This window comes from Chelmon rostratus, chromosome 11 (genome assembly GCF_017976325.1).
Source record: "Chelmon rostratus isolate fCheRos1 chromosome 11, fCheRos1.pri, whole genome shotgun sequence".
Lineage (NCBI taxonomy): Eukaryota > Metazoa > Chordata > Actinopteri > Chaetodontiformes > Chaetodontidae > Chelmon > Chelmon rostratus.
In genome coordinates, this window is record NC_055668.1 from 13136259 (window position 1) to 13156260 (window position 20002).

Below are 20002 nucleotides of genomic sequence, written 5' to 3' on the forward strand. Positions count from 1 at the left end.
AGGCGACGCTGCTAACCACAGAGCCACCGTGCAGCCCTCATTTAATCATAATTGTAGTCAATTAGCTTCATGGTGATAGGCTAACCATTCCGTCTTTAGCCATACTACTCTGTATTTCTGTTTTGTGAGGCGTATTTCTTTAAAGCGACCTTTGCCTCTTCTGTATACTGTGATAAAATGTCAGGAAAGCACCTTCTTAAACCTTCTCCTTGTTTCATCTGAAGTTATGTAACTGCAATTCACTACTGAGTAACAAACATTCAAACCACACTGATAGGCGCTGAGGGCTAATTATCAGGTTCACCTTTACACATAGCAACATAGTTGTAAATCAGATATTTACAGCTGTCTTTAATTACATTTGGCTTGTCCGCACGTGGCTGTCCTTGAGACTATGCATACAGACTTGATTCAGCCAGTTTACAGCCAAGGGATGTCATCAAACATGTAATGATTAACCATCGCGCGGTCTGAGTAATCTGTTTTAGGACCATCACAGCTATCACAGAACGACTTTTCACACACATTTTTAAAGATTAATAAAGGCTGTATTTGCAGCAGTGTGAATTAGTTACTTCACCACTCATCATTTCTGCCTGTGTCATGCTGAGTATTCATTTTATACTAAGTTATGACAGTTTTATGACTGTTTTCTTATTCACACTGCAAAAGATGATGTGTTTACTTCTCAGTGGGGAAAAACTGTGTTTGACCCTGGATGGCATGCACACATGGATCATAGCTCCAATTAAACAACCTGTTCGTCAACTGTTCCTCTCTCTCAGACAGACTCACACTCACACCCTAGAAGCAGTCCTCTTTGCTCCTTTGGCTCCCTAAATTCTCTCCCGCAAGCAGTTGTTTTTGACAAACTTTCTGCAGCTTTTCCAAATAACGCTCCAGCAACCGCATTTGAATGCACGACTGCCTGACGCTGATCTTATGTGACTTGAGATCTGGGAATGTCCAGGTAGAATGAAAGCATGCAGAAGAGAAGTGGAAACAGAACAGGAAGCGGGGTCTAATTTGCCCACTCCCTCCCCTTCCCTTAACACATTCCCTTTTTTGGTGAGATGCCTGTCCCCCTAACACTAGAAAGAACAGCAGGAGGAAAAGCAACAGAGGCGTACTTATGTAAGTCCTCCTGTCTCTCTCTGGCTTTTTTTCTCTTACATGTAGGCATCTGCCTGAAATGTTGAACTTTAGACACACGTGACCGTCAGTGGGCTGGTGCAGGGCTGGATTTTCTCAGTGACTTTATCAACAGTTGTTGAACTTTCTCATTCACCAACCAGGAGGCCGCGTGTGTGTGTTCCCCCTGCAGACATCAGACGAGTCACGGAGGGCTGCAGGAGGACAACTCTGAGGATCTCCTGCCTACAACAAAAGAAGGCGACACTCACACTAAGCGTTGGCATTGATTCAGTATATCTCTGATATATTCATGTTCCTTCTCTGCGCAAGGGGGTTGCAAGGCTGGGTTTCTGCTTAAAAGCCTCATGACTCAAAGTCCCTCCGAGTCACGTCCTGCAATTGTCTCTGGCGTGTGGTTGGACAGGGGAAATAGGAGTGTTTTAGTTGGCCTCGGCAGCAGTGGAGCAGAGGGCAAGAGGCGTCTGGTTGTCTATTCATCTCAGCGCGACTGAGGCTGTCCGCGTGGACCATGTGTGCTGCAGCTCTGGACAAGTACTGCGGGTCCACCTTCTGGGTGAGTTCAACAACCAGGGTTAATGTAGCTGAAGGGAGACACAGTGGGACTGAGGGAAATGACTTCACTAAGGCCTCCAATTGATCTCAGTTAATGCTCTCAAGATGAAAAACATGTAAAGCTGTTGACACGCACACATATGATCAGTAACTTAGACAGTACATTCACTTAAACATAGCTAGAGAATTACATAGATCGAAACAATACAATACAATGTAGTATTTCAGTAATAAGTACGTCTTTGTGTTGATTGAAGTTTGTGGGGTTTTTTTAAAGTATCATTTAGTTATTTTTTATGATGTTATTCCAAAAAAAACCCAAAACAAAAATGCTTCTTCACTTCAGTTCAGAACTTGAATATTTCTGTTATTTTGTACTGGCTTCATGGTATTTTGAAAAAAGTATGGGAAGGACATGCTGTAGCGCTGAAGGTTATTTATGAAAAATAAACACAGAATGTGAAATGTAATTTCTGTTCGAGCAATGTGTTATATTGGGCTTTGATTGAAAAGCATTTTATGTTTTCACCCCTGTACACAGTGAAGCATCTTCTCATTTGACTGGCCAGCATGTAAGACATGACTCAGCATGTCCACAGCTACCATAACAGCCATAATGCTGTATTCTTCGGATTGTAAAAAAGCAAAAAAAAAAACCCAAAAACAATTAAAGAAACGCCCTCCAGAAATAGTTGGAGGAGAAGGACAGTTTAAAAAAAAATTACAATTTGAAATGACCAGTAGATTGATTGACCAAAAAATCATCGCTTCTGTCAAGTTGTGATATACATTTATTCAAAGACACAACTGTTAATCAGATCATTGAAAAGCATCCACAGTAAATGAACACCTGCACACTCAGTCCAGAAAACAAACACACACACACACATCTGATGAGCGTAGACTGTGAAACGGATGACCACTTCTCCTAATTCCGGGTTTCTCACACAGCAGATGGCAATAACATGCTTGAAATGCTAAAAAAGAAAAAAGTACTTCTAAAGCTTCTCAAAAGCTGGTCTATTGTTCTTATAACATACTAAACTCCTCAGTGTCCCTTTGCTACACATCCTTGTCTTCTAGCACCCAATCACTCTCTTCTCTCCAGATGTGCACATTACTCATGAACAGCAGTAAGCAGGGACTTGATCACGGGTCTAATCACATATGAGTCATCGCTGATTAAATGTCTAATTAGGAAGGTGTGGCCCGGCGGTGTTATGTAAAGTGAGCTCTGAGGGCACACAGATGGGACTGCTGATGATGGTTTTATTCTTGTGTGGGTGTGTGTGTGTGTGTGTGCTCCTCAGAATGCTTCCTATCTGGATAGAGAAGACCCCGACCTCCCAGCATGTGTCGAGCAGACGGTGCTGGTCTGGATCCCCCTGGGGTTCCTCTGGCTCTGCTCCCCATGGCACCTGCTATCTCCCGTCTGGAGGACGCAAGCCAACACAAAACACCTGACCAAGCTCTACCTCTGCAAACAGGTAATGCACACGGCAAGAAAAATGAACAAATGGACATGCTGCAGGATTTTAATTACAGGTCCACCAGCAACAAGTACTCCACAAATGTTGATCCAAGGGATCAAAGATACGGATGGCAGATTTTTTTTATTTAAAGATCTCCTCCAGACATGTGTTTAGATTTATAAAAATTTCTGCTTATAATAATTTGAGCTTTTAATGTTTAATCCCATCAACTACATAGATTTTTGTAAATATTTGCTAATTCTAAACAATCCAGAATATGCAAATGTTTTAAGTTTCCAAAGTTGAACTAAAAGACTCAAGGTGTCTCCTGCACTGAAGATCTCAAGTGCCCACATCACCCTAAGCTGCATACTGGCCCGACTGCCTCTTAAAGCAGTTGTGGTGTCACAAAATTAAAGTGAGATTTGAGGTCCCTCTTCAGCCTTCTAGTGTCCAGCTCTGCTCAAACATCACAAGTGTAGTGATAAAAAGATTAATGTGATTTATTTGCCAGTCACATCCGTCTCTGCTCCCCTCAGCTTGTGGTGTCCTTGCTGCTCCTGACGGCCATAGCAACCCTGGCGGTCACATTAGGAGAGGATTTCGGTCCAAGCGATGACCCACCTTCAACCGTGAGAAATCCTGGTGTAAACTACGCAAACCCTGTCCTGTTCACCGTCACATGGGTAAATATAGCAGGTTTTACATTTATCTATTTGCTGTGGTCCTCCAGATGGAAAGAATATGTGCTGATGTGTTTTTTTAAATGTATTCTGACGTGTTATTTGTTAGATACTGGTGCTGTTGTGTCAAGAAGGAGTGAGGCGGACGGAAGGAGCGGTTGACTCCGCCACTCTCTTCATCTTCTGGTTGCTCCTTGTTCTGTGCGACATCTTCCCTTTTCAGACCCTCCTACGAGAGGCACTCAAGCTGGTATGAACATTTGACCGAGTTGGGAACAAGGCATTAATCAAGAACAAAAGTGGTATCATCACTTTAGCATCTCCCTCGCTCTTAAATACCTTTCTCACTCTCATCTTTGACCATCAGGGAGAGGTCAGCGATGTCCCTCGTTTTTGCCTATTCTACATTTCCTTTGGACTGGAAGTGATTGCACTCATTCTCTCTGCTGTGGCTGATATCGCACCGGGAGCCAAAGATCATGTAAAAAAAGTACCGTAGCACCCATTTAAGTTTTGTTAACCTTTTTTTTTGATGCTGCTGTTCATGTGAGGATGAGCCTTCATCACGTCACTGCTGTGAGCTTAGTTCACTTGTGTGTCTTTTTTTCCACAGAATCCCGAGGCAGGGGCAGCATTTTTGAGCAGAATCACTTTCAACTGGTTTAACAGGTAAATTAAACGTTGCCGCTGTAAGAATCCTGAGCTAACGACCACACGCGTACGCCACAACATTCAACTTCTCTTTGTCTCTCCAGCATGGCAGTGAAGGGGTACAAACAGCCCCTGGTTCAGGAGGACATGTGGGAGCTTAACGACGTCGACACTACATCTTACATCAACCGGCGGTTCCAGCACATTATGCAGTCAGAGCTGGCTGAAGCGCGGGTTCGTTACCAAAACAAGCTGAAGAAGAAACAGCATGAAGAGAAAGACAGAGCCCAGGAAGAGGCCTTTAAAAATGGCCTCTCGAACGGTCTGGGGAAAGGCGTCAGTCAGGACGTGCTGATGATGGTGAACAGATTTCTTTTTCATTAAAAAAAAAGATTACTTCTATTCTGTTTATTGTATCTGTCTATATAACAGAGCCTGTCCGTGTGTGCTCATGTTTTTCTTTAGGAGGAAAAGGAAAAGAAAGAAGATGACAAGAAGAAGAAAAAGGACAAAAAGAAGGGGAAGAAAGAGGAATATCCCAATTCATGGCTGATTACCACCATTTACAGGACCTTTAAAAGGATTCTATATGAATCTGCCGTCTTCAAGCTGCTGCAGGACCTGCTTGCTTTTGTCAGTCCTCAACTCCTGAAGTGAGTCGAGTTTGAGATAAAGCCCTCTCTCCGCCTTCACTGATATCCTGCTGTTGCCCTTTAAGCAGCTATTTTGTCCTGCAGATCGATGTGTGTTCACAGTTTTTTATTGTGATTTGAAATGGTTTCATTAGTCCATGTAAACAACTTTGACAGAACACAAACCCTGAATCTGCTAAGTCACTGTGCAAAGCAGTTTTTACAGTTTACTGCTGTTCACTCCTTTACGCTGTCAAAAGTCACTGCAATCATTAACTCAGGGTCAAACTCACGGCTGCACATTTCATTCATCTTTAAACTCTCAATTGACACTTAGCGAAGTGATGTCACTTGAACCAGTTTGATTTTAAGGAGCTCTTAAAAAAAGCTTGTGAAATAACAGTCACCGCCCTGTGAATGTTCTTTAATTATCCACCACTCATTGATTAGCTTGCACAATACCTGATAACACCAGGGCCTGACAGCGGAGGGGAGATGGTGGAAGAAGAAGAAAATTTACTAGAATACAACATGAGAGAAATGATAACATAACAATGATAATAATACATTACTGTAACGGCCCTGGTGAGCTCAGACTCAGGTGCAGAGAAAGACACAGGAGGCAGAGTGAGGTTCAAACAAAAATCACTGTCTTTACTATAATCAAAAAAAAAAAAAAAAAAAAAGGCAAACACAAGGAGTCCACAAAGGCAAACAAAACAGACAGGAAAAAGGCAAAACTCTTCAAAATCCTTAACAGGGAAAGTCCAACCTGGAAGGGGAAGGAGGGTAATCAGGGGCAGGTGAGTAAGTGGCCTCAGGTAGGGTTGTTGAGAGGTGGGAAAACACAGGAAACTGAAATGACACAAGAGGTAGAGTTACAAAAATAAAACAGGAAACAACATGACAGTATCCAGAATGTTACAATTACATGATTGCAAGATAAACAGTTGCCATTAGATGCTGTAAAAATCATATTAGCAGACATTAACAATTAACGATTCTTCTCCTAGATTGATGATCTCCTTTACTCAGGATAAATCCAGGTATACCTGGGAAGGATATGTGTATGCAGTGCTGCTGCTAGTTGTGGCCATTCTGCAGTCTCTGTTCCTGCAGCAGTATTTCCAGCGCTGCTTTGTGCTGGGGATGAAGGTTCGCACTGCCATCATGGCTGCTGTGTACAAAAAGGTAAAAACATAAGTGACATCACAATGACATTCTCTTGCTTTACATCAGACAGTGAAAACAAATTTCCATGTCTGCTCACATGGCCACATACTGTAGTTCTCACTGATGGGCTAAATGGATAAATCTGCAATTTCCTGCACTGATTAATATCTCATATGTTTGGATCCAGTGGTAACTGTATATGTAGCTGTGTGTGGAATCACTGCAACTCCCCCCAACAATCTCTTCTTCATCCCTTTTCCAAGGCATTGGTGGTGTCTAATGAAGCTCGTAAAGAGTCGACGGTTGGGGAAACAGTGAACCTGATGTCAGCAGATGCCCAGCGCTTCAACGATGTGACCAACTTCATCCACCTGCTGTGGTCCTGCCCTCTGCAGATCATCCTGTCCATTGTTTTCCTGTGGCTGGAGTTAGGACCGTCTGTGTTGGCGGGACTAGGAGTCATGGTGCTAATGGTGCCGATCAATGGACTGCTAGCCACCAAGGCCAGAAAATTCCAGGTCAGCAGAAACGCATTATGGTATTTTGCACATTTCCAGTCAATCTTTGTTAACATTTATGCCTGGTAACAAGCTCGAGTTGTCCTTGACATTAAAGCTAATTTAAAGTTTTGAAAGTTCGACATAATACTTTAAACAACCCTCATCTGTTCTTTTCAGCCAAGCAACCACATAATTACTATTTAAGAAACTTTGGTTCTCTTTTCCAAAAACTATGGCTGAAGTCTTTTTTATTTACAACACATTTCTACCAAAAGTGGTATGTCTGGAAGGGATCTCTACGTCTCCTCTGTCGCAGGCCCTGGTGTTCATACCCCTGACAGTCCTGTTTTTTTATAAATTCATTCAGAGGTGGAGGGGCAAGACTTTTGTATATAGCGCACGCAAATTTCTAGACCTTCAAACTATGAAATCTTAGAAAACTATACTTTTTAAGGATATTACAGATGTGATAAGAGTAAGGTTTTTTGTCCAGTGTCTTTTAAGTTTTTTTATAAAGGGATTCTATTGGTTTGAGTGCTGATGAACATGCCAGTGCCCAGCTAGTGAAACAATAGTCAATGTGTGAGAAGATCATGCAATGTAAAAACATCAGAGCAGCAGTATTAGTTAATGAGTTCCTTATTTGTATGAAGCTGTGGTAATAAATATTAAAACACACAGGGATTACACCACACTCTATGTAGACAACTAATTTGTGCATGTGGAACCAGACACTAATTATATATTCCCTCTGCAAAAAGAAGCGCTAGCAGCAAACAGAAGTACAGAGACAATTTAGAATAACCAGCACATTACAAAACAATGAAGTGTGCATCACTAGGGGATGGTTTTGTAACATATTGTTTAGCTCTGCATGCCTAGTTGATTACATTAGACGAGACATACATACATACATACGTATATATATCTTCTTGTAGCCTGGAAACATCCGACAACAGCAAAATGAGAGGCAGAGGGCAGGGTCTCTGCAGATAAATACACCACCACACACTCCTAGTGGGTCATAAGTGTTTTACATTTGCCTTTGCCCCTTTTCAGGGCAATCCTGCTTATTTTACTGCTACCTTTAGCAGTGAGCTAAACGTCCTCACAGATTTACATGATCTTTTTTTTCAGATAGAGAACATGAAGTTCAAAGACAAGAGGCTGAAAATCATGAATGAAATACTCAATGGGATCAAGGTGAGCAGCCTTATTCGATCATTTCAACCAATAGGCTCTGCAGTCTCTTTTGTGTGAAAATTGTTCAGGGATAGGTGGAGGTGGGGGTCTCTAAGTGAGGCGTTCCGCACATGAAAGGCTTTCATTCCTCAGGAAAAAGCTGAAATGTGTGTCTGCTGTAACTTCTATTATGCTGCGTCCACCACCTGTGGTTTATTACATAAGGTATGAATGCTATCCTTCCCCCACCCTTCCTTTTCCGTCTCCTCCACAATGCCCCCCGTCCCCCTCTTTGTCTTTTGCCTCCCACCAGATTCTGAAGCTGTATGCATGGGAGCCATCCTTCCAGACCCAGGTGGATGACATCAGGAACGAAGAGCTGAAGGTCATGAAGAAGTTTGCCTATCTGACGTCTGTCTCCACCTTCATCTTCAGCTGTGCCCCGGCTCTGGTGAGTCCTGTGACGGAGTCTCGCAAAAAGACAAGAAGCTGCGCGTCAAACATGGCCTCTTTTTTTTCTCATGCTCTCTTTTTTTGCAGGTGTCTCTGGTCACATTTGCGGTGTTTGTGGGGGTGAGCTCAGACAACGTGTTGACTGCCGAGAAAGCTTTCACTTCCATCTCTCTTTTCAACATCCTCCGATTTCCCCTGGCCATGCTGCCCATGCTCATCGCTGCCATTGTGCAAGTAAGGAAACAACACCACACAGTACAATGCACACATACCAAACGTGTGCTGTTAGTCCACTAACCTGTTTTTTCACACTTCAGACGACGGTGTCTAGGAAGCGTTTGGAGAAGTTTCTGGGAGGTGAAGACCTTGAAAGTGACACCGTGCGCCATGACCCCACTTTCAGTACGTTCGTCATCAGTATTTGCTCCTGTTTCACCAGTTTGTTGGTACATGTGCAGTTCATCTGTCCTCTCTGTCCATCTGTTTTCATCACTCTGTGCATCTGTTTTCCCCTTTTAGGCTCTGCTGTCAGCATACGCAACAGTTCCTTTTCTTGGGAAAGAGAAGCTGAGCCTCTGCTGAAAAAGTTTGTTTTGTCAAACATGCACAAAATTACACATTTGGATAAAACCCCATGTGGCTGCAAAACATTGCATTTGTTCCTACACAGCTTCATATTTCTTCTGTGTGTGTTCACTAGTGTGTCCTTGGATATTAAGCCGGGCCAGTTGGTAGCAGTAGTGGGAGCTGTGGGTTCAGGAAAGTCCTCTCTCATGTCAGCCCTCCTGGGAGAGATGCACTGCTCCAAAGGTTTTATCAACATTCAGGTAATTCAGGCTTATTTCTGTCTTTGTATCCAGCTAACAACGACAGTGTGTTTGGCCAAGGACATATAATGTGCATCACTTAACATTGTGTTCATTGTTAATTTAAGTACCCAGAAAGCACCCAAAGATCAGAGTGTCTAAAAAATATTGCATATTTCATTCACTCACATGATTTAATGGCAGCATTTATCAGGGTGTTATAATTTCTGCTTGTGTGTCAGGCTTACAATATACAGAAACTCAGCCAGTGGCTGATTGAATTTCTTATGATTAAAAATACTTCTAAGTGCTTACAAATTAAAAATATCAATTAATTAATTAATATTAAAAGTACAGAATAACTTTGCGAGGCATAACAATGGAAGAGTGCCCACATGTTCCAGCCTGTCTTGGAACATGTGGGCAACAGCATTTTATTCCAAATCCGCTTCACCAGTTTTGAGAAATCTTGCTGCACCCCATATTCTAGAAAAACTGTGCTGCTTTTCTTTTCTTCCAGTATTGTGTTTGGTTTGAATGAAAACCTCACTGGCAGAGACGTGACTCTTAACGTCTTTCTCTCCAGGGTTCCCTCGCCTTTGCGCCACAGCAAGCTTGGATCCAAAATGCCACTCTGAGGGATAATATCCTGTTTGGCTCTCCCCTTGACGAAAAGAGGTTCCAGGAGGTGATACAAGCCTGTGCCCTGGCGCCTGACCTGGAGCTGCTGCCCGGGGGTGTCCTCACCGAGATTGGAGAGAAAGTAAGAGTTTTGTTCCTGCCTATGTCTCAGCATGTGTAAACATTCTGGATGTTCAGTCACAACATTTATCTCACTTGGTCCCAAAGCACACAAAACCAGTGGCAAGTAATGCTGCTTGTTTTCAAAGATATTACCAATGTTTGAGTTATTATCAGTATATTTTAATGGTTGATTAGACGTAAAATCATTATGACTCTTATTATTGGTCAAACCACATTTTACCACCACTGTTTTTGCATCCTTCAGCCCATTAACTCCAAATCAGGAGTTCTTTACTGCATGCTATTGCAATTCCCTTTTTCTTCTAGAGACTTCCAACTTGAGACATATTGCGCAAAAGTGAAACCAGATAAGATGATAAGAAAACAGATGAACACAGCTCAGCATGATCCATCAGACCCACTATAGTCTAATGCTGTCTTCCTCCTCTCCTCTGCTCTTCCCTGTCCTCAGGGTATCAACCTCTCAGGGGGTCAGAAGCAACGTGTGAGCTTGGCCCGGGCAGCGTACAGTCAGGCTGATGTTTATCTATTAGACGACCCCTTGTCTGCTGTGGACTCTCATGTAGGAAAGCATCTGTTTGATAAAGTGATTGGACCCAATGGAGTGCTCAAAGACAAGGTTTGTGCTCAGGCTGAATTAATGCATTGATCAGTCTCAGATGTGTCACATCAAAAGAACAGCTATTTGAATATAGCATAATACAGAGTTACATGTTAGATATATTGGCACTAGCAGGCAGTTGATTTTTTAAACCATTTTCGTGAAAGTGGATTTATAGTCATCCCATCGACCGGCTGGTATATATATGGTACAGTGTAGGCTTTCATTTTTCACTGCCTAGGTGAAAAAATCCAACTGTGTCTTTGTCTCTACAGACGCGTATCCTGGTGACTCACGGAGTGAGCTTCCTGCCATATGTAGATGAAATAGTGGTCTTGGTGGATGGAGTGATTTCTGAGGTCGGCTCTTACAGTGCCCTTCGTGCCAGCAAAGGAGCTTTCTCTGACTTTCTAGACACATATGCCAAAGAGCAAAGAATCCGCACGCGTTCAGAGTCAGGTCAGAGTCAAAGCTTTTTTCTCGCTGCATTTTGGACGAAAGCTGAATTTGCATGTGGAGTTCTTTGTGACTATCTGAGGCCATTATTTAGATCTATGCTTTCAATTGATATGATTCACTCAAAACAACACAGTATGTTTGGTGAAATGCAATATTTCTACAGAGGTGTGAGACACCATGTATGATGTCTATGATCGTATTTATTCAGGTCGCTCCCAGGACACTGCAGACATAGAGCTCATCCCCGAAAGAGAGGACGCTCAACCCGACTCTCCTTTGGAGGACACAGTTTCTGTCACCCTGAAGAGAGAAAACAGTATCCGCCGCAGCCAACGCAAGGGCAGGTTAGAGCACAAAAGCAGCTTGTTAGTGTGTGTGACTGAGGTTAAATAAAGGGGGCAGCGGGCTTCTTGTAGGGCCATGAGCAAGTCAGCAATATTACACAACCTCATGTCCAAAATATCGTCTTACGTCGTATTTCTTGTTTTAATGCACAGCGTTATTTAACCCTGTTTCCTTATTTCTTCTGTTCTTTCATTTCTTCTAGTGTCAGACTAAGAAAAAATAGCTCCATTAAAAAATCAGCAGATGTTGACGATTTAAAGAAAGGCCAGAAGCTCATTGAGAAGGAAACTATGGAAACAGGACAGGTAATCTAAGCTCTCTGATGTGCCTAAGTACGTTTTTCAGCAACACAAAATGTCACAAAATGAGAACTTTTTCACAAGCACTGTTTCTCTCTCTCCAGGTCAAGTTCTCAGTGTACCTCCAGTACATGCGTGCCCTGGGCTGGGGATATACCACCATGGTCTTCCTGGTTTACTTCATCCAGAACGTTGCTTTCATCGGTCAGAACCTGTGGCTGAGTGACTGGACAAATGATGCAGAGATGTACGCCAACATAACATACCCTGCCTCGCTAAGGGACACCAGAGTGGGAGTGTTCGGAGCACTGGGAGTGGCTCAGGGTAACTAAACAGTCACTACACTCATTACTTTATTTTATTTTGCAATTTTCAGATTCCTATCAGTTAGCTTCAAAGCTACAGTGAATGTTTATTTGTCTTAGTGACAGAAAACCCTGTGTCTCCTTATTTATTTATTATCCAGTTATTACAATATTATTATTATTATTAATATTATTATTATTAACAATAAATATATTAAATTTGGACTTAATTACATTTAGCATAAATCACAGAGAGAGGGTGAGGATGTTAAACGAAGCTTCGGGGCATTCAATAGCAACTGGACTTTGTCAGTTTGTCTTGGATGTTTAACGAAATGCATAAAAGGGTGTCCTGTTCAAGTACAGAGGACTTTATTAAAGTTCGACATTGAACAGAACATAATGAAGATTAGCTGACGGCACTAACCCTCAGGAAACATCAGAATCAAAGAGCTTGAACTGACGAGGCGCTGCTGTCAGGTTAAAATATAATCATTAAATCTTCCAAACTGTTGACAGCTACTTCTGTTATATTTGAATCACTGTTGGCGAACTTCTGCATTTTGGCTGATTTCCCCCAAGAGTCTAGGTTCATGCTGAAGTCACAACTGAAGGCTGACAGCCGTAATAATAAGAAATATTGCCACTGCCTCTGCTTTATTATGATTGGAGCAGCAATTTCTGCCAAAGTCAGTCCATGTGCTGTTTCAAACTCAGGACAGATAATAGACTTGTGCGAGTACACATTTTGGAGACTTTTTCCACAGCAGACTCATTTTATTTTATTTCCTGTCAGGGGCAATTTCTTTTTAAACATCCTAAGCTCTATTACATGATTGCAAACTGTACCACACATGTCGGAGCTAAGCCTTGTTTGGATGTTTCCTGTTAACTAATCTTTGTTGTAGTATGGGAATGTTTGACTCTGTTTAATTGATATTTGTAACAGCTTCTCAATTTAATGATTCACCAAGCTGGCAGCTTGGTAAGCTAAGTACATGCATGGAGGGGCTATGGATGGCTTAAAAATCATCCTTTTTTTCAATCAAGAATACACCAAATAAAACAAATGGTTCAAAGAGGTACAAACAAGTTATAGCAGCAGGCACATATTTGGCTCAGTACCATTACTGATAAGACAGCCTTATGCTTGCCTGCAGTGCTTGCCTGTGGTTTGGAATAACATTATGAATGACTGAAGGTTGCAGTATCAAAAACCAGTTAACAGACAATCCTTCCTTGGCTGTCAGGGTATTATTACTCTCAATGAAATTTCTTTTCAGAAGGAAAAGTGATTGAACATCTGTATCGCGACACTTAGAGACATTTGTGAATGACAGAAAGTTGGCCTTGTCATTGCAATGAGCAGAACAGATTCTTGTAAAGGATGTATAAGGTTCATTTCCTTTTGCTGCCGCTTTGCTGCAGAGTTATTGGTGCTTTCTGTGCTTCAGGTATTTATCTGAGATGATGAAGATGAAGTTTATAAGCACACGTTAATTACCTAAATGTCTGATTATTCAGCAGAATGCTCTTACTTTAGTGTTAAGTACTATTTTGGGATTTTTGGCGGTGGAACCACAATTGCTAATCAGCCGAAGGAGCATGAATGAAACACCAGATGATGAGTACTGGCTGAAATAATGTGGGGCTCCTTTTTAGCAGCTGATTAGCTGGCAGGTAGAGTGAGGAGCACCTGAGGCTTAAGAGGCTTAAGAGGCTTATATTCTTTGTCAGTGTGACACCTTTATCAGATGGTAAAATGCAGCTTTCTTTTGTGGCAGGGATCTTCGTATTCCTCGGTACGCTGCTTATGGCGAACGCTTCGGTCAACGCTTCTCGCATCCTGCACTCGAGGCTGCTTAACAACATTCTGCGAGTTCCCATGGTGTTCTTTGACACCACACCCATTGGAAGGGTGGTCAACCGCTTTGCAAAGGTGGGATTTATCATCTACCTCTTCATGTTTGTGCATAGAGACTATGGACTTTCAATGCAATTTCACTACTCAAATAAAATGGCTCTGTCAGTGCTGCCTGCCTGCAGCATTATTACCATGGGGATTTCTATTTTAAAGCCTTCTAAGCTTGGTGCGCCTCCTCCATGTGATGCCCCCTCAGCTGTACTCAAATCTATCCTTGTCCACAAGGAAGCAGAGCCTTTCCATAGGTGCTGATGAAAAATAGAGGAATTCACTGCGATTGGATTATTTAAATCACTGTGGGTCGCTGTACGAAGTTACCAGTGAAGCCTAACTTTTCCTTTCACTGGTTCCAAAGGACATTTTCACAGTGGACGAGGCCATTCCACAATCCCTCCGCTCCTGGCTGCTGTGTCTGTTGGGCGTGTTGGGGACACTGTTGGTCATCTGTCTGGCCACTCCTTTCTTCGCTGTCGTCATCATTCCTCTGGCCGTGATCTACTACTTTGTACAGGTATGCTGACCAAAATAGCACAAGGAAAAACATGATCCTGGAAAAGAGGTTCAAGAAGAGAAGATATATCTCCTGAAAACTAACAGAAAGGACTGCAAACAGTGAATTTTAAAGAGAGTTCCTATTGTAAAGAGAATTCAATTAACCCTTCCGCTGTTTTCTGTTGATTTCTCTTGCACTCTCTCTACACCCAGCGCTTCTATGTAGCAACATCAAGACAGCTGCGTCGGCTGGACTCAGTATCACGCTCCCCTATTTACTCACACTTCAGTGAGACGGTGTCTGGTCTGTCAGTAATTAGAGCATACGGCCATCAAGAGCGGTTTCTTAAGCACAACGAAATAACTATCGATGGAAACCTCAAGAGCGTCTACCCGTGGATAGTTTCAAACAGGTCAGATATTGAACTCCCAAGAGCACATTCCAACACAAGTCATTAACAAATATTAATATAAAGATGTTATTTGGGGATTTTCAGTGCGTTGGTGTGACACAGTTAAATCTGTGTGTGTGTTTGTTCACTCTGCAGATGGCTGGCCATCCGTCTGGAGTTCCTTGGAAACCTGGTGGTGTTTTTCTCTGCTCTGTTGGCCGTCATTTCCAGAGACTCTTTGGACAGCGGCCTGGTTGGCCTGTCTATATCCTACGCCCTCAACGTTAGTGACGGACACTCTCATCACATACACTACAGATGTTAATGCCAATTGCATTTAGAGCAATAATGACGATTCTGATCGTGATAATGTGGTATAGTAATGCTACCAATGAAACACAGTCCTCTCTCCTGTTGGGGCATTGCAGGTAACACAGACCCTCAACTGGCTGGTGAGGATGACATCAGAGCTGGAGACCAATATTGTAGCTGTGGAGAGAGTGAGTGAATACAGCGAGCTTCAGAACGAGGTACGTTTAATAGAGCGCTTTTCCTGACATTCGCCGACAACTGTGTCCGCCATTTCTCATCTACGCGGTGCATCTTCGTTTATGCAGGCTCAATGGATTACTCACATTCGGCCTGTAGAGGATTGGCCCCAGGATGGAAGGCTGAGGTTTGAAAACTACAAGGTCCGTTACAGACCCGGATTAGACCTGGTGCTGCACGGAATCACCTGTGACATCAACAGCACTGAGAAGGTCTGTGTGCATGTGCCCCTGCCAGTCTATGCATGTGTCTAACAAGTCTGTAGGATTTATCAAAGTATGAATTTGAATTGGACTGCTGAATACATGAACCCCTAGATCAATAGTATTGTGCCAGTATGCAGCTTAATACATCAAATGTCATATGTCTTTAAAACAGCACAGATATAATAATATAAACAAAAAAATTCTATTAATCTATGTAGTTGCGACTTATATTTTGCAATCATTTGCTACGTGCACATACCATAAACACAAACACAACAAAACCTGTCAAGTTAAATGACATAATTAGAATTAGATGACATTTTCATCACTGACTGGGGGCAGTTTATATTGCAGCTTCTTTATAATGGTGAAACCAGCCAAAACCAGTCCAAAAGAAAACCTGCATCTGATTTTCTTTTTATTCCCCTCTCATTTTGTGCCTTTCATCTTTGCAAGGCAGCGTGGATGTTTTGTTTTCTCTGGTCCTAGTTGCTTTTCTTTGCAATGAATGCTTCACAACAGTGACCTGTCTATTTTTCCCTGGATTTTCTGTTGATGAATCTTGAATCTCCAATCAGTCAGGGTTTTACTACAGTCTAAGTATGTTTGTATATGTATATTCTGCTGTACACAGTCTGCAGGACAAGGCATGCACAGATAGCAACACAGAGAGGTACAACACATACAGTGCCATGCAAAAGTTTGGGCACTCCTTGTAAAAATTTCTGTTATTGTGAATATTTAAATGAGAGGAGGATGGACTGATCTCCAAAAGTCATAATATTTGAAGCAAGATTAGTGCATTATGTCTGTTTTGTACAATTTTAGGAGCCGAAAAGAAAAGATGCTCCATGAAAATGTTTGGTCACTGAAGGTTTTGCCATGACCCCCACAGTCAGCCGACCTAAACATCAAAAATCTGTGGCTCGATCTCAAAAGAGCAGTGCATGCAAGACCACTCAAGCATCTCACAGAGCTTGAAGCTTTTTGTAAGGAAGAAGGGGCTCCAAGGACTCTAAGGAAATGCCGCTGCTGTTTCTGTTCGACATAAAAATAATCTCAGTTCAAAGAATAACTCAGTGTTTTCACAGCTGGTTTAAAAGCTTTCACAAACTCTGTGTAGGCTGGAACAAATCATTGCTTTATTGTTATTGTACACCGTTTTCATGCAGAAACAAATTGTCAGTGATTGTAGGTTATAAAACCTAGATTAAAAGAAGTGTCAGTCACTTACTCTATGTGCTTTCTCTCACTGCATCCAGATTGGAATAGTGGGCCGCACAGGAGCTGGGAAATCAAGCCTGACCAACTGCCTGTTTAGAATTATTGAAGCTGCCGAAGGTCGCATCCTCATTGATGGTGTAGATATTTCCACAATAGGCCTGCATGACCTCAGAAACAGGCTCACGATAATACCGCAGGTATGTGCACAAACACTCTAACTCTGATTCACACGCAGCATTCAGCTACAAATGGTACACTGTCTCATCCAACCCTGTGGCTGCAGGATCCAGTGTTGTTCTCCGGGACACTGAGGATGAACCTGGATCCATTTGACAGATTCAGTGACGAAGACATCTGGAGAGTACTGGAGCTCTCCCATCTGAAGGAGTATGTAGTGGGACTGCAGGAGGGATTACAACATGAAGTCACAGAGGGTGGCGAGAACCTCAGGTGAGCCATGAAAATAAATGCTGCTCCTTCATATTACAAAATATCAAAGGGAAGACATTTCCCCTTGGTTACAGGACTCATCAGTCAATTTAAATCTAAACTAGTCTAGTCTGAGTCGGAGTCTGAGTGCACCTAAGCATATACATCACGATTTAATCAATACTCAGTATCTGCCTGTGTAGTAATCTTCAGTATTCTTTGATAATTTGCTTGTCATTAAACTTGTGGTGGGTGTTTTGCCTAATGGAGCAACAGTACACCCACACAGCTCAACTGTTTTTGCCACCAGCTCCTAAAATATCCTTTGAGGGCAAAACCCTTCAGCCTGTTTTGAGCCATTTCTAATGAGTGTCCATTTGTGGTTTATTTTCGTCTTGGTGTGTTGCAAAACACTCTTCTGAGCATGTCATGTCTTCCCAGTGTGGGCCAGAGGCAGCTGCTGTGTCTGGCTAGAGCACTGCTGAGGAAGTCTCGCATCCTGATCCTGGATGAGGCCACGGCAGCTGTTGACCTGGAGACGGATGACCTGATTCAAAATACAATCCGCAAAGAGTTTTCACACTGCACTGTCCTCACCATCGCCCACCGTCTGCACAGCATCATGGACAGCTCCAGGTGAGTGACACCCCTTTTCCACCAACTTAGCTCTGGTTCTTGAACCGGTTCCGTGCAGGATTCTTGGACCCTTGGTGCCATCTAGCGGAATATTTCCACCGGTTTTGAGCGGAACCATTGTAATCAATGGTGGCTGTTACACAATTCAAAATTTATTTTTGGCCCAAATTGTCAAAAGTGGGTTCACAAACTGGGTCGAGTGTTGAGGTGTCTTAGCACTCATTTCACTCCTGTCAGTGGCAAATTTCTTTCCTCCTCCGCTCTTGTTTTGTTTTGTTCATGGTGTGAAACCCACAGATGGCCCAGGATGAAACATTATTTATGTGTTTTCACATGATTTAATTCTTCCCAATTTGAATTTATTTGTTGTCAAAATACACAAAATAGCAAATATTATAAAGCAAACAAACTGAAAGTGACATCTTAGCACACAACCGTGACTTTTATAATAGCACTGAAATGACAAAGTTTTCTCAGACAAAACCTCAAAAAAACGCAATAAACAACACATGTATAGGAGGGTTATTGGACAATATAATCTAAACTCGTTGGATTTCATCGAGCAGGTGTTTCAGCAGTTGGAGTGCATCTTTGTTGTGACAAAAGCCTGATGGCCTCAGCTGTGAGGTCAGCCTCCATATGCACATCTGTACAGAGCTTCAGACATGAAAGGATCTGGGAGATTTCCTCACCAGAAATAAAAAGCATACTCTCCCTCACATCCATCCTCCATCCTTGTTTGTTTCTACCCTGGACTGATTTTGTGTTCAAATGGACAGCACAAATATGTTAGCATGCATCTCCATCACATTTGAGCAGGGTGTCTATCATTGTCAGGTCATACTCTGCCAGCCAGTAATGACATTTACCCACTATTTCTGCTTCTTTCTCTTCTTTCCCACAGAGTAATGGTGCTTGATGCTGGTAAAATAGTGGAATTTGATTCTCCGAGGAACCTGCTTGAGAAGCAAGGCCATTTCTACGCGATGGCAAAGGATGCTGGGATAACACAAGCAGACACGACAGCGCTCTGATTCTGCACTTTTCCTTTTGATCTAATTCCAATAATTGCTTTTGTTGTTTGATTTCATAAGATGGATTTTGCTTTGATGTAAAGAGATATTATAATATTTGTATTTATAGGAAGCAATATAGAGAAATCATATTCTGTATGTAAATAATTTTATATGAGAACAACAAACATTCTTTGTTTAATCCTGCTGAATTGTTTTTAATAAAGAGTACTACCTCAGTGTAATTTATACCTCTGTGTCATGTTGAACACATGGAGAGTTAGATGAGAGGACTGCCAGCAGCTGGATATCTTAGCAGAAAGACTAAAGACAAAGGTAACAACAAATTCACCATTTTTAGTGGGGTGGTAATTTCTTGGAGTCTTGCATCCAAGAAATCGTTTGAGACAATAACACGTAACGCGTCAATTAGTGAGCTTCAGAGGTGCTCATATCAGCTTTTATGACTTTCTTACAGATCCTGTCCAGCTGTTTCTCCCTGATTCCAGTCTTTATCCTAAGCTCCCCAGCTGCAGGCAGTAGGTTCATTTGTAGCCAACAGATGTGAGAGTGGTTTCGATCATCACATGTAACTCTCCACCAAAAAGTTAATGTCACAAAACATCTCTAAAATAACTACCTTTAATAGTGATTCCTTATAATTAAGAAGTATGTGTTTGTGTGTCTGTGCTTGTATTGCTTATACTGTATGGACATGAATCTGTTCTCACAGTCACATTATGGGGACTGACCCCGCTGAGATGAATAGGACATTTTTTATGGTCAGGACTCATTTTTTGGTTAGGTTACGTTAAGGGTCTGTGTTTTTATATGGTAACAGTGTGTCCAGGGCACGCCTGTCAATATCAGGCACATTTGTACTCTGGTAAAAATCTCCAAATAATATCCACAAAGATTGCCTCGGCACTATGTTTACCTGCCTCGCATGTTGAAGCAGCTGTATTGACTTGTGTAGGGGTTTCTTTCAGCCACTGCTGTTAATATTTGTGCCTAGATGAGTATGTGTGGGGAGAGAGGGAGATGGAGGAGGTGAGGGAGAGACAGAGAGGGAGAGAGTCAGAGAGGGAAGGACAATCAAAGAGG

The 20002-nt window shown here is 42.3% G+C and overlaps 1 protein-coding gene across 4 annotated transcripts; it reads left to right on the top strand.

The window, feature by feature from the left end:
* Positions 1 to 1103: 1103 nt before the first annotated feature.
* abcc2 (ATP-binding cassette, sub-family C (CFTR/MRP), member 2) lies at positions 1104 to 19121 on the top strand. Of its 4 annotated transcripts, XM_041947808.1 has the most exons (34): positions 1104 to 1134; positions 1296 to 1425; positions 1559 to 1708; positions 3018 to 3194; positions 3719 to 3865; positions 3972 to 4112; positions 4230 to 4352; positions 4476 to 4531; positions 4618 to 4873; positions 4979 to 5166; positions 6159 to 6336; positions 6582 to 6836; positions 7956 to 8021; positions 8314 to 8451; positions 8541 to 8687; positions 8771 to 8855; positions 8973 to 9039; positions 9154 to 9280; positions 9846 to 10022; positions 10476 to 10643; positions 10901 to 11084; positions 11293 to 11428; positions 11632 to 11734; positions 11833 to 12052; positions 13818 to 13972; positions 14313 to 14468; positions 14663 to 14862; positions 14998 to 15124; positions 15270 to 15371; positions 15459 to 15602; positions 16859 to 17017; positions 17104 to 17270; positions 17691 to 17885; positions 18790 to 19121. In XM_041947808.1, the coding sequence occupies exons 3-34, from the start codon at positions 1664 to 1666 to the stop codon at positions 18917 to 18919; spliced, it is 4719 nt and encodes a 1572-aa protein (XP_041803742.1). In that variant the 5' UTR covers positions 1104 to 1134; positions 1296 to 1425; positions 1559 to 1663; the 3' UTR covers positions 18920 to 19121. The 4 variants fall into 4 exon arrangements, with proteins under 4 accessions (XP_041803742.1, XP_041803740.1, XP_041803743.1 ...); XM_041947806.1 differs by having other exon boundaries at positions 1296 to 1708; XM_041947809.1 differs by having other exon boundaries at positions 1296 to 1708; positions 4230 to 4343.
* The last annotated feature ends 881 nt before the right edge of the window (positions 19122 to 20002 follow it).